We start from the raw sequence: 20,785 nt of genomic DNA, 5'->3' as shown, positions 1-20,785 counted from the left end.
GAGGGTGTGACGGGGACGGGGAGGGGGCGTAGGGGAGGGAGTTGGTGACAGGGACGGGGAGGGGGTGTATGGGAGGGAGGGTGTGACGGGGACGGGGAGGGGGCGTAGGGGAGGGAGTTGGTGACAGGGACGGGGAGGGGGTGTATGGGAGGGAGGGTGTGACGAGGACGGGGAGGGGTGTTTGGGGTCACAGAAATGGGAATGATTCCCCAACTAGTGTGTCACACGGTGACAGGCTGTGTGAAGATTTATTGAACACACAGTGTGTGATGGACACCAGACAGAATTAGTTTGAATCACAGAGGATTATATTAAATTTTTATTGTTGAAATACAAATAATTTGAACCAAAATTTACAAATAAACAGTTCGTAAAATGAAAAAGCATGAAACCGTTTTTAAATCTACTGTGATCTCAATAACACACAACCCTAGAGGATTCACGTCAGCGGGGGTACAGTCAGTGACGGGGCACTGGGGGAGAGGGGTCACTGAGGGACGGTGCGAGGGAGGGGGATTAACGTCAGTGGGGATACAGTCAGTGACACGAGGCACTGGGGGAGAGGGGTCACTGAGGGACGGTGCGAGGGAGGGGGATTAACGTCAGTGGGGATACAGTCAGTGACGGGGCGCTGGGGGAGAGGAGTCACTGAGGGACGGTGCGAGGGAGGGGGATTAACGTCAGTGGGGGTACAGTCGGTGACACGAGGCACTGGGGGAGAGGGGTCACTGAGGGACGGTGTGAGGGAGGGGGATTAACGTCAGTGGGGATACAGTCAGTGACGGGGCGCTGGGGGAGAGGAGTCACTGAGGGACGGTGTGAGGGAGGGGGATTAACGTCAGTGGGGGTACAGTCGGTGACACAGGGAGCTGGGGGAGAGGGGTCCTGAGGGACGGTGCAAGGGAGGGGGATTAACGTCAGAAGGGGTACAGTCAGTGACACGAGGCACTGGGGGAGAGGGGGTCACCGAGAGACGGTGCGAGGGAGGGGGATTAACGTCAGAAGGGGTACAGTCAGTGACACGAGGCACTGGGGGAGAGGGGGTCACCGAGAGACGGTGTGAGGGAGGGAGTTTTACCTCGGTGGAGATACATTCTTTCTGAATTCCGGTGCAATCCTTTACCAGAAACGATTTGCACACGGCCACACACAGTGACACATCGAGAAATCGAGATTATCGCCATCGAACAACGCTCCACAACCCGCCAACGCGTACGTCGAGAGGAGCGAGATTTCGGCTCTTGGTGCGGTGCGTGTGTCCGCTTGCAAACCCCTCGGGGATGGGGGTTTATCTTGAGGCGGGGCTGACCCCCAGCATCCCATCGGATCAGGGGGTCTGGGGCCAGCCGGTGGAGCCTCGGTCGAGTTGTCGAGCTCGAGAGGGAGCTGCGGGCGGTCTTCACCCAGAAGGAGCGGAGGTCTCGTCTGTCGTGACGACGTTGGGGGTGCGGGGGGGGGGGGGTGATAGGTGGACGGGGAGGGCTTGTCGTGGGTTGGGGGGGGTGGCGGGGGGCCACCTGCTTGTGTTGTTCTGGCATTTCTCTGCAGGATCTCCTGGGAGCCACTGCGTGCTGCGCCCTCCTGCCTGGAGGGGTAGGGAGAGAGGTGGAAGTCTGTCAGAGGTGCGCCCGTCTGCCTTTCCCCCTGCCCACCCCACCCTCACCGTCCCACCGCCACAAGGTGTCCTGCCAGTGACGACGTGGGTAGGTCGGCGCAAAGGAGGATCCCACAAACTGGGGCGTTTACTTCAGCGAAATGGTTGGGGGAGTCGGAGAGCGGTGGGGGTGTTAGGGTCCCTCTACATCACCCCCACAGTGTGTGTCTCCCCCTCCCCCCCACGTTATCCCGTGAGGGCACCGAGCGCTCCCGGGGCACGGGTCAGACACAGTGTGGGGGCTCCCTCCACATCACCCCCACAGTGTGTGTCCCCCCTCACCCTCCCGTTATACCCAGTGTGGGCACCGAGCGCTCCCGGGACACGGGTCGGACACAGTGTGGGGGCTCCCTCTACCTCACCCCCACAGTGCGTCCCATGTGTACTCACCCTGGGGAACCACCGAATATCCCTCAGGAGGTGGCGTATGTCGCAATATCATCATAGTCACTTTCGGTAGAATCTTCCTGCTCCTGACCCGTTCCAGAATAGGCTACAGCTGTTGAACCGCAGGTATAAATGTGTCAGCTACCCCCTCAACAGTGGTGACGGACAAACAGTCCTTTGTACGATGCACTGTACATGGTCCTACCCACGATACAGTACACATTGCAAGCCGAAACGTGAGAGTGTGTACTTCAACAGAGCTTGGACACGTTGAGAGTCGTTACAGAGAGACAGAACCTTCAGTCCCAATTAAATCTCTCCCTGCCTCTCATCTTAAACCTGTGCCCTCTGGTTCTCCTGTCCCCCGATCCCTGGTGTGGGTGGTGGTTGGGGGGGTGGGGGGGGAAGGAAAAAAGACCGGATGTTCACCCTACCGATACCCCTCGCGGTTTTACACACCTCACCACTCACCAACCTGCCCCGAAACTCTGTCCCCCCCGGGACCAACGTCCGTTGTGAATCTCCCTCCGCGCCCTCTCCCAGCTTTCCCCCTCCACCGCACAGGGGGACGACCGGAACCGGACGCGGGACTCCGCGAGCGTGGCCTCCCGTACGACTGCGGCGTCGCCTGCCCGACTCCTGTACTCGGCGCCCCGACCGGTCAAGGCCGGCGTGCCCGACGCCTTCTCTGCCGACCCTGTCTACCTGTGACTGCTCTCAGGGGGAACTATGTCCCTGTACCCCTGGGTTGCTCTGTTCTACAACACACCCTGGGGGTCCCGCTGTTCACCGGGAAAGTCCTACGATACCCAATTCACTGTCAAAGGAAACAGCGGGGTATAGATCAGTTGTAGACATGGGCGGAGAAGCGGCAGATGCAGTTTAATCCGGGCGAGTGTGAGGTGTTGCATCAGATGTAAAGGGACAGGACCCAGTTAATGACAGGGGAGGTTTATCAGACGACGAGAGGCATAGATAGAGGAGACGGCCGGTATCTTTTGTTCCCTGGGGGAGGACAATGTCCAATACCGGAGGACGTGCCTTTAAGAGGAGGAGGGGAAGTTTGAAGGAGATGCGGGGAGGGCAAGTCTTTTTACCACAGGGAGCAGTGGGTGCCTGGAATGTGCTGCTGGGGGAGGGGGTGGGGGCAGGTATGATGGAGGGGGTGATACAGACACAGGGATGTGCGGGGATGGAGGCAGGGGGATCGTGGGCAAGGCGGGGGTAGGAATGTCGTGTTGGGCCGAAGGGCCTGTCCCTGGTCTGTACGCATGATGTTCAAGCAGCCTGGAGTTGTCCGAATTAAACTGCATTTGCCGCCTGAAAGCCCACTACCTCGAGGATGCTGCTAAAGTCCCCACCCAGTTCGGAACAGGAGAGCGGGGGCTATATCCGGGGAGGGGGAGAGGGCAGCGAGACATCGGGGACAAGCGCCGTACCGAGTGTGTTGCTCTGTGGCGTGACGCGGCAGTCCACGTTCTCGTATTCTTCGAGCGGCAGGGTGCTCGTCGAGCTCTGGAGGCCTGTGTTGACGGGCAATGCTGGAGAGTAGAAAGGGGGAGACGGTAGTTGGCCTAGACGTTAATTCCCCCTCCCTCAGTGACCCCTCTCCCCCAGCGCCCCGCGTCACTGACTGTACCCCCGCCGACGTTAATCCCCCTCCCTCACACCGTCCCTCGGTGACCCCTCTCCCCCAGCGCCCGTCACCGACTGTACCCCCGCTGACGTTAATCCCCCTCCCTCACACCGTCCCTCGGTGACCCCTCTCCCCCAGCGCCCGTCACCGACTGTACCCCCGCCGACGTTAATCCCCCTCCCTCACACCGTCCCTCAGTGACCCCTCTCCCCCAGTGCCCCGTGTCACCGACTGTACCCCGCTGACGTTAATCCCCCTCCCTCGCACCGTCCCTCAGTGACCCCTCTCCCCCAGCGCCCGTCACCGACTGTACCCCCACTGACGTTAATCCCCCTCCCTCGCACTGTCCCTCAGTGACCCCTCTCCCACGGACCGTTCCTCACCGAGGAGCTCAGGGTGAACTTCCCCCATCCTTGGCGGCTCCTCGTTCTCCGATTCGTGTCTTGTGTTTTCATACCACTCGCATGAAGATGTACTCGAGGTCTCCTCTGACGCCTGCCGTGGAATTTGAACCCGTCTACCTGTGTCACGAGGGGTAAGAGGTAGGGAGAAATGACCACGGAACGCTGTACGTACAGGAACCCCACCCTCGGCCAAGGCGGCCAACGTCAGGAAAGCGCACGTCCCCTCCCCGCTGCGCACGATCCCCCTCCCTCCATCCCCGGCATACCCCTCTCCCCTTAAACGCACGCCCTCTGGTATTAGACATCCCCACCCCCTGGGGAACAACAGACACCGGCCGTCTCCTCTATCTACGCCTCTCGTCGTCTGATAAACCTCTCCCCTCGGCCTCCGCCGCTCCGGAGAGAGCGACCCCAGAGTCTGTCCGACCTCTCCTTGGAGCTCGCGCCCTCTGATCCGGGCGGCGTCCCGGCGAACCTCTCCTTATAGATAATCCTCTCTGATCCGGGCAGCGTCCCAGGCGAACCTCTCCTTATAGATAATCCTCTCTGATCCGGGCAGCGTCCCGGCGACCCTCTCCTTATAGATAATCCTCTCTAAACCAGGCGCCTCCTTCACTGCCCCCCTGTCGACCTGTGCGGCCGCTTTCAGGGGGAGCGGTGGGCTCGGGACCCCCGGGACCCCTCTGTGTGCCGACGCTGTGAAGCGTCCTGCGATGAACTGTAGACTGTCGCTTACATCGAGAGCTCTGCTTTCTCGGAATCGCTCGATTTTCCCCGGACGGGCTGCCATTGCCCTCTGACCTCTTGCTCCTCTTGCTTGACCCTCGACCTGCGATAGGAGCAAGGTCTTGGGTCAATATAACCCTGTCCGGTCCCGGCGACCCCTCCCCGTCTCCGTCGCCCCCTCCCTCCCCTACGCCTCCTCCCCGTCTCCGTCGCCCCCTCCCTCCCCTACGCCCCCTCCCCGTCTCCGTCGCCCCCTCCCACCCCTACACCCCTCCCCGTCTCCGTCACCCCCTCCCTAAAGCATGCCAGATGTTCTGCCTTTGTGTGCAGCCTAGCTCCTCCTCGATGCCCCCGCAGGGTGGGTCAGGGCCGTAATCGGATGCTGGGCCCTTTGCTCTGTGAATCTTGGGTTAGTGGGATCGTCCCCTGCACTGGGCCGGTCACTGTGCGACCCCTCACCTTTCACCCCCTGCGCCCTCTGACCCTGAGGGATCCAAGCCGGATTTAGCGTAGCCGTTCCCGGCCTTCCGAGGTGGTCCCGCACCGAACCTGGATGGGGGCGAGGTGGGAACAGGAGGAGGTGGTGAGGTCTGGTCCCCTGGGTCCCCCGTCCCGTCCGCATCTGGGACCCTCCTCAGTGCCCTGTACGGACCAAGAGCCTCCCTTCCTCCCTCCATCCATCAGTCAGGCAGCTGTCCCGAGGCGGGGGGGAGAGAGATGGGAGAGAGAGAGGGGGGAGAGAGAGGAGAGAGAGGGGGGAGAGAGAAGAGAGAGAGAGGGGGAGAGAGAGAGGGGAGAGAGGGGAGAGAGAGGGGAGAGAGAGAGGGGGGAGAGAGAGGAGAGAGAGAGGGGAGAGAGAGGGGAGAGAGAGGGGAGAGAGAGGGGAGAGAGGGGGAGAGAGGGGGGAGAGAGGAGGGGAGAGAGGGGAGAGAGAGGGGGGAGGGAGGGGGGAGAGAGAGAGGGGGGAGAGAGGGGGAGAGAGGGGGGAGAGGGGGGGTAGAGGGGGGAGAGAGGGGGGAGGGGGGGAGAGAGGGGGAGGGGGGGAGAGAGGAGGGGAGAGAGGGGAGAGAGAGGGGAGAGAGAGGGGAGAGAGGGAGAGAGGGGAGAGAGGGGGAGAGGGGGAGAGAGGGGGAGAGAGGGGGGAGAGGGGGGGTAGAGGGGGGAGAGAGGGGGGAGGGGGGGAGAGAGGGGGGAGAGAGGGGGAGAGTGAGGAGGAGAGAGCGAGGGGGAGAGAGCGAGAGGGAGAGAGAGAGGGGGGAAGCGAGGGGGGAGAGAGAGGGGGAAGCGAGGGGGGGAGAGAGGGGGAGAGAGGGGGAGAGAGGGGGAGAGAGGGGGAGAGAGGGGAGAGAGGGGGGAGAGAGGGGGGGAGCGGGAGTGAACGGAGGGAGGGAAGGGAGAGGAAGGCAGAGTTTAACCCGGGCAGGTCCCACACTCACGGAGAGAGAAAGGTTCGAGGGAATGGAGTATGAGAGAGAGAGAGAGCGTCACTCTGTTTTTTCTCCCTCCCTCCCTCTCCTTCCCTTCTCCCTCTTCCCCCTCTCCTGCTCACTCACTCTCACCCCTCCCCTCTCTCCATCCGTCCTTCCCCCCACCTCACTCACTCTCCGTCCCTCCGAGACACTCACACACACACTCAAAGAGAGACATACACACAAAACCCTCACTATCCCCTCAATCAGGTGACTTCCCCTCCAACTTATCCCCCCTGCAACCCTGCCTCACCCTCTCGAACACTTTCCCTCCCTCCCCTCCCTCGCTCACCTCTTGACACGGATCATGTCCCCTCCCCCTCTCTCTCTCTCCCCCCCTCTCTTCTGATGAATGATCTTCCATCGGAGTCGATCCCTCTGTGTCTCCCTCCACGGATGCTCCCTGCTCTGCTGAGTATTTCCAGCAGGCACCCCCTCCCCTCCCTCCCCCCAACTCCCTCCACACCCTCCCCCCCCTCCTTCCAAGCCACCTCCTCCCTCTCCTCCCTCTCTCCCTCCAGCCCACCCCTCCCCTCCCTCACTGCACAACCCTCCCCTTCCCTCCAACACACCCCCTCCCCGCCTCTCCAACCCCTCCCTCCCTCCAACCCACCCCCTCCCCTCCCTCCCACACACCACCTCCACTCCCCTGCCTCTCCAACCTCTCCCCTCCCTCCCTCCAACACACCCGCTCCCCTCTCCTCCCTCCCTCCTTGCACACCCCTCCCCTCCCTCCCTCCACACCCTCCCCTCCATCCCTCCCTTGCCACACGCCCTCCCCTCCGTCCTTCCACACTACCCCCTCCCCTCCCTCCCTCCACACTACCCCCTCCCCTCCACCCCCCCCCCCCATAGAACTGAGCCTGGTCTCTGCACCAACCGTCCCAGACCAACCTCTCCGGCAGAGTGCGGAACCCTCTGGAGGGGTGGCCTACCCTTAAAGGTGGAGAAGTCCCTTGGCGCCTTGGGGGCGAAGGTGTCGTACTGCTCGTACTCGTCGGAGGAGGAGGAGGATGAGGAGCCCGCTGTGCGTCGGGCCGGCGGTTCCAGACGCGGACCTGAAAGGTGGAGGGGTCATGTGCAAGGTCAGCGCGGTGGGGTGCCCGGGTGCGGCAACCCTGGCGGGCGAGGAGGGGGACCCCGGGTAGCAGACGGCGCCCCCTTTCCCCGACGGTGAGTTTCGGGGTCAACCCGACTGGTAATTGAAGGCCTGGCTAAAATACAACCCCCCACCCACCCCCGCGTATGCGCTCCCTCCCTCCATCCCCGGCACATCCCTGTCTGTCTATCCCCCTCCATTGGATCTGCCCCCACCCCCTCCCCTGGCAGCACATTCCAGGCGCCCACCGCTCCCTGTGTAAAAGAAAAGCTTGCCCCCCTCCCGCCCCCACACACCCACCCACACACACACACACCCACAGACATACAGACACACTCAAACACACACAGACGCACACACGGTAAAGCTGGGGATTGGTGCCCACAGGGGGTAACAGGTGAAACCCCCACCCCACTCCCCCCCTCGCGCGTAAGCCCGGCCTGAGCGCGTTCCCGTGCCTCGCTGCCCCTCTGCGCCCGTACCGTTGTTGGCGGCAGGCCGGCTCTCGGCGGGGGCGGCGCTGATGGACATCTCCCGGTAATCGTTGGTGGAGACGACCGACTGCGTCCGGCTGGGCTGAGCCAACAGCAACACTGCAGGGAGACGGGGGGGGGGAGGCGGGGGGTGATCAGTGTGGGTCCTGGGTACAGGAGACGGTTCGGGGGGGGGGGGGAAGGGTTGGTGAGCAGTGGTGGGGGCGGGGGAGGCAGGAGGGGACGGAGATGGGGAGGGTGCGTAGGGGAGGGAGGGGGTTGTGGGAGACGGGGAGTGGGTGTAGGGGAAGGAGGGGGTGACGGAGACGGGGAGGGGGCGTAGGGGAGGGAGGGGGTGACGGGGACGGGGAGGGAGGGGGTGACGGAGACGGGGAGGGGGCATAGGGGAGGGAGGGGGTGACGGGGACGGCGAGGGAGGGGGTGACGGAGACAGGGAGGGGGCGTAGGGGAGGGAGGGAGGGCAGGCAGTTTCGGACAGAGTGATACGCACCCCTCTGGCGCCTCAGTCGCAGGACATTGGTGATGAAGAGGACGGTCTGTACAGCCAACAGTAACAGCAGTACCCCGATAATGAGAAGTAGGACCAGCTCCCGGGACGGTGTGGGATGATCGAGAAACTCCCTTCCTGCAGAGGCGAAGATCGACAAGAGGGGGTCACACCCTCCCTCATGCCCCTGGAGTGTGTCCCCCATCCCTCTAACCCTCCCTCCAATGCTGCTCCCTCCCTCTCTAACCCAGGGGTCATGGGGGTGGTCAAGAACCCCGGCTGATTTCCCCCTCTCTCTGCCTCGCTAACCCAGGGGTCACGGGGCAGTGACGGGGGGGGCAGGGACCCCGGCTGATACCCCAGCTCTTTCTCTACCCCAGTGGTCACGGGGCAGTGACGGGGGGGGGGGGCTGTCAGGAACCCCGGCTGACTCCCCCTCTCTCTGCCTCGCTAACCCAGGGGTCACGGGGCAGTGACGGGGGGGGCAGGGACCCCGGCTGATACCCCAGCTCTTTCTCTACCCCAGTGGTCACGGGGCAGTGACGGGGGGGGGGCTGTCAGGAACCCCGGCTGACTCCCCCTCTCTCTGCCTCGCTAACCCAGGGGTCACGGGGCAGTGACGGGGGGGGGCAGGGACCCCGGCTGATACCCCAGCTCTCTCTCTACCCCAGTGGTCACGGGGCAGTGACGGGGGGGGGGGGGGGTGGTGGTCAAGAACCCCGGCTGACTCCCCCTCTCTCTGCCTCGCTAACCCAGGGGTCACGGGGCAGTGACGGGGAGCAGGGACCTCGCCTGATTTCTCCCCTTCTCCCCAAATTTAGCTGTCAGATCAAGTACCTGTAGGATCTGGAGCAGAGGTGAAATTTTCAAAATATTGCGTCATATTGAACGATGCTGGAAAATAGAAAATAAATCGAGTTATTATACAGGTATCTTCAGAGGATTCAGCAAGAGAGAGAGGGGGAGGGACTGAGGGACACCGGTCAGTGTACAGATCCCCCCCTGAGAGAGAGAGGGGCTGAGGGACACCGGTCAGTGTACAGATCTCCCCCTGAGAGAGAGAGGGGCTGAGGGACACCGGTCAGTGTACAGATCTCCCCCTGAGGGAGAGAGGGACTGAGCAACACCGGTCAGTGTACAGATCCCCCCCTGAGGGAGAGAGGGACTGAGCAACACCGGTCAGTGTACAGATCCCCCCCTGAGGGAGAGGGACTGAGGGACGCCGGTCAGTGTACAGGTAGAACCATAGAACCATACAGCACAAAACAGGCCCTTCGGCCCACCAGGTTGTGCCGTCCATCAAACCACCCTCGCACTACCTAACCCCTTCCTCCCGCATATCCCCCCATCTCACACTCCTCCATGTGCCTATCCAACAAGCTCTTGAACCTGTTCAATGTATCTGCCTCCACCACCCCAGGCAGTGCATTCCATGCACCAACCACTCTCTGGGTGAAAAACCTCCCCCTGACATCTCCCCTGAACCTCCCACCCATAACCTTAAAGCCATGACCTCTCGTCTTGAGCATTGGTGCCCTGGGAAGGAGGCGCTGACTGTCTACTCTATCTATTCCTCTCAGTATTTTATATACCTCTATCATGTCTCCTCTCATCCTCCTCCTTTCCAGTGAATAAAGCCCCAGCACCTTAAGTCTCTCCTCACATTCCATACGCTCTAATCCAGGCAGCATCCTGGTAAATCTCCTCTGCACCCTCTCCAACGCCTCCACATCCTTCCTATAATGAGGCGACCAGAACTGAACACAGTACTCTAAGTGTGGCCTAACTAGAGTTTTGTAAAGCTGCATCATCACCTCGCGGCTCTTAAACTCAATCCCGCGATTTATGAAAGCCAACATCCCATAGGCCTTCTTAACTGCTCTTTCCACCTGTGAGGCAACTTTCAATGAACTGTGAATATGAACCCCCAGATCACTCTGCTCCTCCACACTGCCAAGTACCTTGCCGTTTACCTTGTACTCTGCCCTGGAGTTTGTCCTTCCAAAGTGTACCACCTCACACTTCTCCGGATTGAACTCCATCTGCCACTTCTCAGCCCAGCTCTGCATCCTATCGATATCCCTCTGTAAGCTCCGACAGCCCTCCACACTATCCACAACACCGCCGATCTTAGTGTCGTCTGCAAACTTACTAACCCAGCCCTCCACCCCCTCATCTAAGTCATCTATAAATATCACAAAAAGTAGAGGTCCCAGAACCGATCCCTGCGGGACACCACTAGTCACTGCCTTCCAATCCGAGGGCACTCCCTGCACCACAACCCTCTGCTTTCTACAGGCAAGCCAATTCCTAATCCACACAGCCAAGCCTCCCTGGATCCCTCGGCCTCTGACCTTCTGAAGAAGCCTACCATGAGGAACCTTATCGAACGCCTTACTAAAATCCATGTAAACCACATCCACCGCACTGCCCTCATCAATCTTCCTGGTCACCTCCTCAAAGAACTCTATCAGGCTTGTGAGGCAAGATCTTCCCTTCACAAAGCCATGCTGGCTGTCCCTAATCAGTTCGTGATTCTCTAGGTGTTCATAAATCCTATCCCTTAGAATCCTTTCTAACAGCTGACCCACCACAGACGTGAGACTCACCGGTCTATAATTCCCTGGCTTATCCCTATTACCTTTTTTGAACAAGGGGACAACATTCGCAACCCTCCAATCCTCTGGAACCATCCACGTGGACAACAAGGACTCAAAGATCCTTACCAGCGGTTCAGCAATCTCCTCCCTAGCCTCTCGAAGCAGCCTGGGGAAAATCCCGTCAGACCCCGGAGATTTATCTGTCTTTATATTATTTAACAACCTCAACACATCCTCTCTCTTGATATCTACAACCTCCAGAACATTACCCTACCAGCACTCCCTTCCGCGTCATCAAGACCCCTCTCCCTGGTGAATACCGAAGAGAGGTACTCATTGAGAACTTCTCCCACTTCCGCCGCCTCCAGGCAAATTCTCCCACCCTTGTCCTGAATCGGACCTACCTTTACCCTAACCATCCTCCTACCCTTCACGTACTTGAAAAAGGCCTTGGGATTTTCCTTAACCCTACTAGCCAAAGCCTTTTCATGTCCCCTTCTAGCTCTCCTCAGCCCTTTCTTAAGTTCCTTCCTCGCTACCCTATATTCCTGACGGGCCCTATCTGAGCCTTGCTGCTTATACCTCACGTGTGCTACCTTCTTCTCCCTAACAAGTCGTTCCACCTCTCTCGTCACCCACGGTTCCTTCACCCTGCCATTCCTCCTCTGCCTCACCGGGACATATTTATCCCTAACATCCTGCATAAGATCCCTGAACGTCGACCACATCTCCATGGTACATTTTCCTTCAAAAAGGACATCCCAATTTACACTCTCAAGTTCTCTCCTTAGAGCCTCATAGTTCGCCCTTCCCCAGTTGAAAAACCTCTTGTCCTCTCTGCACCTGTCCCTGTACCTGGCAATTTTAAAGGTTATGGAGCAATGGTCACTGACCCCAAATGCTCACCCACCAATAGATCCTTCACCTGACCCGGTTCATTTCCTAAAACTAGATCTAACACGGCATTCCCTCTAGTCGGCCTGTCAACATACTGCGTCAGGAATCCCTCCTGGACACATTTAACAAATTCCGTCCCATCTGAACCTTTGGCACTAAGCAGGTTCCAGTCTATATTTGGGAAGTTGAAGTCTCCCATTATAACAACCCTGTTATTTTTGCTTCTCTCCAAACACTGCCTGCCAATCCGCTCCTCTATATCTCTACTGCTACCGGGGGGCCTATAGAATACTCCTAGTAGAGTAACTGCTCCTCTCTTGTTCCTTAATTCCACCCATACGGACTCTAGAGATGATCCTTCTGCAACATCCATCTTTTCCACAGCCGTAACAGTGTCCCTGACCAGTATCGCCCCCTGAGGGAGAGGGACTGAGGGACACCGGTCAGTGTACAGATCTCCCCCTGAGGGACTGAGGGACACCGGTCAGTGTACAGATCTCCAGAGACAGAGGGGGAGAGAGAGAGGGAGACGGTGCAGACGGACAACGGAGACAGCGTTTACCTGAACACACCACCGCAGCCTGTGTTGCACACGTGCCATCCGTCAGCCGTCTCAGGCAGGCAGGAATCGAGGTGGTGTTGTCCACGCAGTGGCTGGTCCACAGCTCTGACTCCGTCGGTGGCCCCCACTGGGGCAGCGCGGAGGCGTTCCCGCAGCCCAGGTACGCACAGACGCCGTGGGCCAGACCCTCGTCCCAGGCGTCCGAGCAGAGAGCGCCCCAGACCCCGTGCTCGCGCACGGCGACCCCTCCCTCGCATCGGTTTGGACCTCCGGACAGTCGGATCTCCCTGTGACCTGTGGGGAGACGAGCAGTTCAGGGGTTCACGGTGTGTGTGTGTCCCACCCCCGTACACCGAGGTCCCTCCGTCCCTCCGCACTCCCCGCCTACCCTCATACACCGAGGTCTGATTGGGGGAGGGTCTGAAGGTTTGGGACGTCCTGTCCGGGGATGGGACGGTCCGTCTGGGACGGTCAGTTGGTTCTCTGTCCCAGACGGCAGCAACACAGGGTTCATCCCTACAGCAATATCGGGGTCATTACTATAGCAACATATGGTCCATCCCCACAGCAACACTGGGATATCTCTATAGCAACACAGGGGTCACCCTCATGGCAACGCAGCGGTTCATTCCTATGGCAATACAGCAGTCATTCCCATAGCAACACAAGACCTATCGCTATGGCAGTACAGGCCCATCTGCATAGCGACACAAGGCCCATCCTCATAGCAACAAGGAGCCCATCCCCGTAGCAGCACGGGACCCAGCCCCGGAGCAACACGGGACCCATCCCTCTAGCAACAGGGGACCCAGCCCCATAGCAACACAGGACCCATCTCCGTGGCAACAAGGGGCCCATCCTCGTGGCAACACAGGAATCAGCCCCGTGGTAAAACAGGAACCAGCCCCATAGCAGCACGGGACCCATCCCCGTAGCAACGCGGGACCCATCCCCGTAGCAACGCGGGACCCATCCCCGTAGCAACGCAGGCCCCATCCCCGTAGCAACGCGGGACCCATCCCCGTAGCATCGCGGGCCCCATCCCCGTAGCAACATGGGACCCATCTCCGTAGCAACACAGGACCCATCTCCGTAGCAACCCGGGACTCAGCCCAACAACAACTGGACGGGGGTCCTCCCAGGCGGCCGGGACTCACCGGAACATTCCACGCTGGCGTCCTCCTTGTGCCCGCAGTCGTGGACCCGCCAGGCGTGGCCGGGGCAGGCCCAGAGGTAGGTCTCGTTGCCCTGGCAACCCAGCTGGTCCAGGAAGATGGGGCCCCGGCCCGGGCCGTAGGCCGAGGAGGGGGGCGCGGAGAGCGGCCGCCCGCAGCCCAGCTGGCGGCAGACCACCTCGGCGTCGCTCATGTCCCAGCCGTCGTCGCACACCGTCCCCCACTCCCCCCGCCAGCGGATCTCCACGCGGCCCGCGCACCGGGAGCCGCCGTCCGCCAGGCGGATCTCCCGGTGCTCTGGGGGGCGCGGGAGAGAGGGATGGAGGGGGAGAGGGAGGGGGGAGAGAGGGGAGAGAGGGGAGAGAGGGAGGGGGGAGAGGGAGGGGGAGAGGGAGGGGGGAGAGAGGGGAGAGAGGGGAGAGAGGGAGGGGGGAGAGGGAGGGGGAGAGGGAGGGGGGAGAGAGGGAGGGGGGAGAGGGAGGGGGAGAGGGAGGGGGGAGAGAGGGGAGGGAGAGAGGGAGAGGGGGAGATGGGAGAGAGGGAGGGAGAGGGGAGAGGGGGAGAGAGGGGGAGGGAGGGAGGGAGAGAGGGAGGGAGAGAGGGGGGAGAGAGGGGGGAGAGGGGGGAGAGAGGGGGGAGAGAGGGGGAAGGGAGGGGGAGGGAGGGCGAGAGGGGAGGGGGGAGAGAGGGAGGGGGAGGGAGGGGGGAGAGGGAGGGGGAGAGAGGGGGGAGAGGGAGGGGGAGAGAGAGGGAGGGAGAGAGAGGGAGGGAGAGAGGGAGAGAGGGGAGAAGTGGAGGGAAGGGGGAGGGGAGAGGGAGGGAGGGGGGAGGGGGATGGGGAGGGGGTGGGGAAGTGGGGGAGAGGGAGGAGGGAGAGGGAGGGGGAAGGGAGGGAGGGGGAGAGGGAGGGAGAGAGGGGGGAGGGAGAGGGAGAGGGAGAGGGAAGGGGAGAGGGGGAGAGAGTCAGGGTCGGGGAAGAGACATTAACAGTACAACATGGAACAAATGCAGAAAATCGAACCTCCTCATCTGTTCCCCCCGCCCCCTCCCTCCCTCCATCCCCTCCCCCTCCCCTCTCCCTCCCCCTCCATCCCCTTCCCCTCCCTCCCTCCTCCCACTCCCTCTCTCTCCCTCCCCTCCTCCCCTCCTCCGCCCACCTCTCCCCTCCCCCATCCCCTCCCCCTCCTACCTGTACAGGTGAGCAGGACGGACAGGTTGCGGTCGCACTCCGAGCTGGGGGGCAGGGCAGTGTAGGGGCAGTGCTGCCAGCCGGGCTCCTGCCCGCTGCAGTTGAGGACCCCCACCCAGTGGGGTCCCGGGTGCCCCCGGTCCCGGTCGGAGATGGCCCCCGTCCCGCAGTCCAGCTCCCGGCACAGGACGTCGGCCGATTGGTTGGCCCAGAACTCCCGGCACAGGGGTCTCCACTGGCCCCCCTGCAACAACTCCACCCGTCCCGAGCATTCACTGCCCCCGTCCTGCAGACGGACGGGGACTGAAGGGGGGGGAGAGAGAGAGGGGGGGAGTTAGTGTGGGGGTTAGTGTGTCGGGGGGTCGCAACTGGCCCCCCCGGTGAATCTACAACTGTCCTGTGCCCGTCCCACTGACGTACCAGGACTATGGGGTGGGGGAGTGAGAGGGGTGGAGGGGGAGGGAGGGAGAGAGAGGGGGGGAGAGAGGGGGGAGGGAGAGGGGGGGAGGGAGAGGGAGGGAGGGAGAGAGGGGGAGGGAGGGGGGAGGGAGAGAGTGGGAGGGAGAGAGGGGGAGGGAGGGGGAGGGAGAGGGGGGAGGGATGGGGGGAGAGAGGGGGGAGAAAGGGGGGAGGGAGGGGGAGGGAGGGGGGGAGGGAGAGGGAGGGCGGGAGAGAGGGGGAGGGAGAGAGGGGGAGGGGGAGAGGGGGAGGGGGAGAGGGGGAGGGGGGGAGGAAGAGGGGGGAGGGAGAGGGAGGGAAAGAGGGAGGAGGGAGAGAGGGGGAGGGAGAGAGGGGGAGGGAGAGAGGGGGAGGGAGAGGGGAGTGAGTGAGAGGGAGGGAGAGAGGGGAAGGGAGAGAGGGGGAGGGAGAGAGGGGGAGGGGGAGAGGGGGGGCAGGGAGAGGGGGCAGGGAGAGGGGGCAGGGAGAGGGGGCAGGGAGGGATAGTGGGGAGTGCGGGGAGAGGGATTGGGGGAGTGGGGAGGAGTGGGGGGGAGTGGGGAGACAGGTGAGGGAGGGGAGAGAGGGGGGTCTTGCACTGAGAGGTCCCTGTCCTGGGATCGGGGGGTTGGTCTCTCCCTGGGAGAGACCCTCTCCCTCTCTCCGCCCAACCACACCCCCCAACACCCCCCACCGCCGGGCCGTGACGGGGAACACTCACTTGTGGGGTCGGTGGGCCGCCCCTCAGTCTCGGGACTCCGGGTTTGTGCCCCTGTGATAACAAAACGTCAGACTGGCTCATTAACCGGGGTCGCAGACCCCTCCCTCCCCTACGCCCCCTCCCCGCCTCCGTCGCCCCCTCCCTCCCCTGCACCCCCTCCCCGCCTCCGTCACCCCCTCCCTCCCCAACACCCCCTCCCTGTTTCTCTTCCCCCCGCCTCTCTCCATCTCTAACCCTCTCCCCTCTCCCCCCCACCACACTCTCTCTCTCTTTCTGTAGACTCTCTCACTCTCCCTCCCTCCCTCTCTCACCACTGGCTCACTACCTGACCCCCACTCCCCCCCTCCAACCACACACCCCACCCCCCTCCCCTCCCAGTACGCAGTTGAAATCTGACGCCAACACGTCCGGAGACCCTGCTTCAGGAGAAATCAGGGGGCTTTGCGGCGGGTTTGTGTCCCCCTCGTCGATCAGGTTACGAGGTGATCACAGACGCAGTGGGGTTCACTGTCGGACACACGCAGAGAGGTCCCTGTGTGTGGGCACAGGGCCAAGGAACGACGTCCCTGTGGGTCCCGTCACAGGCACCGGGCATCAGAGACACAACACACACAAGAGGAAGTGGAGATCTGACGCAGGTCACGCAGAATTCTGCACAGTTGTACAAGAAAGAACGCACACTCCAAGCGAAGGCAGAGTGCTGTTGTAGTGACTGAGGCGGTCCCCGTGTTGCTGGGCTGTGCAGATTGGGGTTCTGTCGGTGGGGTCGAGAACCGGGAGCTGGATGGGACTGTGTGTGTGTGTGTGTGTGTGTGTCTCTGCATGTGTGTGTGTGCCTCTGCGTGTGTGTGTGTGTGTGCGTGCGTGCGTGTGCTGGGCTGCGGAATATTTCCAGACTCTATTACAATATGACTGTAAGGCAATATGACTCAGAATGAATACTGGATCTCACCCACACATACACATCGCTGGTATCTACAGGAGGCGCTGCCTCAAGCAGGCAACGTCCGTCGCCAAAGATCACCCCACCATCCGGGCCGTGCCGTCTTCTCACAGCTCCCGTCGGGCAGGAGGACCAGCAGCCTGAAGTCCCCACACCACCAGGTTCGGCAACAGCGACTTCCTTTCAACCGTTCGGTTCTCGAACCGACCGGCACAACCCTGATCACCGCCTGAGTACAGCAACCCCGGGACCACCGTGCACCACAATGGACTTTGTTCTGATTGTGTTCTTTCTTGTAAAAATTGAGTATAATTCATGCTTTTCTTGTGAATGTTGTGTTTCTGATGCTGTGTGCCTGCGATGCTGCTGAAGGGAGGTGTTTCATTGCTCCTGTGCACCTGTGGGCCTGTGTGTGTGTGACAGTGAACTCCACTGTGGGTTTGACATCGATAAACAGTCAATACTAAGGGATAAACGCTTGATCACACACACACACACACACACACACACACAGACATATATAAACTGCCCACTCTAATATATAAACCCTCGATCACACACACACACACACACAGAAATATATAAACTGCCCACTCTAATATATAAACCCTCGATCACACACACACACACACACACAGAAATATATAAACTGCCCACTCTAATATATGAACTCTCGATCACAACACACACACACAGAGAAATATATAAACTGCCCACTCTAATATATAAACCCTCGATCACACACACACACACAGAAATATATAAACTGCCCACTCTAATATATAAACCCTCGATCACACACACACACACACACACACACACACACACACACAGAAATATATAAGCTGCCCACTCTAATATATAAACCTTCGATCACACACACACACACACACACACACACACACACACACACACAGAGAAATATATAAACTGCCCACTCTAGTATATAAACCCTCAATCACACACACAGAGAAATATATAAACTGCCCACTCTAATATATAAACCCTCAATCACACACACACACACACACACACACACACACAGAAATATATAAACTGCCCACTCTTATATATAAACCCTCGATCACACACACACACAGAAATATATAAACTGCCCACTCTAATATATAAACCGTCGATCACAGACACACAGAAATATATAAACTGCCCACTCTAGTATATAAACCCGCGATCACACACACACACACACACATAAATATATAAACTGCCCACTCTAATATATAAACCCTCGATCACACACACACACACACACACAGAAATATATAAACTGCCCACTCTAATATATGAACTCTCGATCACAAACACACACACACAGAGAAATATATAAACTGCCCACTCTAATATATAAACCCTCGATCACACACACACACACAGAAATATATAAACTGCCCACTCTAATATATAAACCCTCGATCACACACACACACACACACACACACACACACACACACAGAAATATATAAGCTGCCCACTCTAATATATAAACCTTCGATCACACACACACACACACACACACACACACACACACACACACACAGAGAAATATATAAACTGCCCACTCTAGTATATAAACCCTCAATCACACACACAGAGAAATATATAAACTGCCCACTCTAATATATAAACCCTCAATCACACACACACACACACACACACACACACACAGAAATATATAAACTGCCCACTCTTATATATAAACCCTCGATCACACACACACACAGAAATATATAAACTGCCCACTCTAATATATAAACCGTCGATCACAGACACACAGAAATATATAAACTGCCCACTCTAGTATATAAACCCTCAATCACACACACACACACACACACACACACACACACACAGAGAAATATATAAACTGCCCACTCTTATATATAAACCCTCGATCACACACACACACAGAGAAATATATAAACTGCCCACTCTAATATATAAACCTTCGATCACAGACACACACACACACAGAAATATATAAACTGCCCACTCTAATATATAAACCTTCGATCACAGACACACACACACAGAGAAATATATAAACTGCCCACTCTAATATATAAACCGTCGATCACAGACACACAGAAATATATAAACTGCCCACTCTAGTATATAAACCCGTGATCACACACACACACACACAGAAATACATAAACTGCCCACTCCAATATATAAACCCTCAATCACACACAGACACACACACACACACAGAGAAATATATAAACTGCCCACTCTTATATATAAACCCTCGATCACACACACACACACACACACACACACACAGAGAAATATATAAACTGCCCACTCTAATATATAAACCCTCGATCACACACACACACACACACACACACACACACACACACACAGAAATATATAAACTGCCCACTCTAATATATAAACCTTCGATCACAGACACACAGAAATATATAAACTGCCCACTCTAGTATATAAACCCGCGATCACACACACACACACACACACACACACACAGAGAAATATATAAACTGCCCACTTTAATATATAAACCCTTGATCTGTCTCACACACACACACACACAGAAATACATAAACTGCCCCCTCTTATATAGAAACCCTCAATCACACACACACACAGAAATATATAAACTGCCCACTCTAATATATAAACCCGCGATCACACACACACACACACAGAAATACATAAACTGCCCCCTCTTATATATAAACCCTTGATCACACACACACACAGAAATATATAAACTGCCCACTTTAATATATAAACCCTCGATGACACACACACACACACACACACACACACACAGAGAAATATATAAACTGCCCACTTTAATATATAAACCCTCGATCACACGCACACACACACACACAGAGAAATATATAAACTGCCCACTTTAATATATAAACCCTCGATCACACACACACACACACACACAGAAATATATAAACTGCCCACTTTAATATATAAACCCTCGATCACACACACACACACACACACACACACACAGAAATATATAAACTGCCCCCTCTAATATATAAACCCTCGATCACACACACACACACACACAGAGAAATATATAAACTGCCCACTTTAATATATAAACGCTCGATCACACACACACACACAGAAATATATAAACTGCCCACTCTAATATATAAACCCTTGATCACACACACACACAGAGAAATATATAAACTGCCCACTTTAATATATAAACCCTCGATCACACACACACACAGAAATACATAAACTGCCCCCTCTTATATATAAACCCTCGATCACACACACACACACACACACACACACACACAGAGAAATATATAAACTGCCCACTCTAATATATAAACCCTCGATCACACACACACACACAGAGAAATATATAAACTGCCCACTTTAATATATAAACCTTCGATCACACACACACACAGAAATATATAAACTGCCCTCTCTAATATATAAACGCTCGATCACACACACATACACACAGAGAAATATATAAACTGCCCACTCTAATATATAAACCCTCGATCACACACACACACACACACACACACACACACACACACACAGAGAAATATATAAACTGCCCACTTTAATATATAAACCTTCAATCACACACAGAGAAATATATAAACTGCCCACTCTAATATATAAACTCTCGATCACGCACACACACAGAAATATATAAACTGCCCACTCTAATATATAAACCCTCGATCACACACACACACACAGAGAAATATATAAACTGCCCACTTTAATATATAAACCTTCGATCACACACACACACAGAAATATATAAACTGCCCTCTCTAATATATAAACGCTCGATCACACACACATACACACAGAGAAATATATAAACTGCCCACTCTAATATATAAACCCT

At 57.6% G+C, this 20,785-nt stretch overlaps 1 protein-coding gene across 1 annotated transcript; it reads right to left on the bottom strand.

Moving 5' to 3' along the window:
• Window positions 1–331: 331 nt before the first annotated feature.
• On the bottom strand, window positions 332–15,989 carry LOC127567236 (deleted in malignant brain tumors 1 protein-like; the record flags this gene model as incomplete). The annotated part of the gene is made up of 14 exons (XM_052009918.1): window positions 332–1,585; window positions 2,045–2,153; window positions 3,481–3,582; window positions 4,061–4,198; window positions 4,818–4,910; window positions 5,267–5,356; window positions 7,212–7,334; window positions 7,858–7,968; window positions 8,360–8,494; window positions 9,194–9,250; window positions 12,416–12,709; window positions 13,573–13,887; window positions 14,780–15,082; window positions 15,939–15,989. Coding segments are annotated over 13 exons (1,898 nt in total), but the record flags the coding sequence as incomplete, so codon positions are not given.
• Between the last annotated feature and the right edge of the window lie 4,796 nt (window positions 15,990–20,785).

The sequence above is a fragment of the Pristis pectinata genome, unplaced genomic scaffold (assembly GCF_009764475.1).
Source record: "Pristis pectinata isolate sPriPec2 unplaced genomic scaffold, sPriPec2.1.pri scaffold_233_arrow_ctg1, whole genome shotgun sequence".
NCBI classification, from domain to species: Eukaryota; Metazoa; Chordata; class Chondrichthyes; order Rhinopristiformes; family Pristidae; genus Pristis; species Pristis pectinata.
This window is presented reverse-complemented; position numbering and strand designations above follow the sequence as displayed.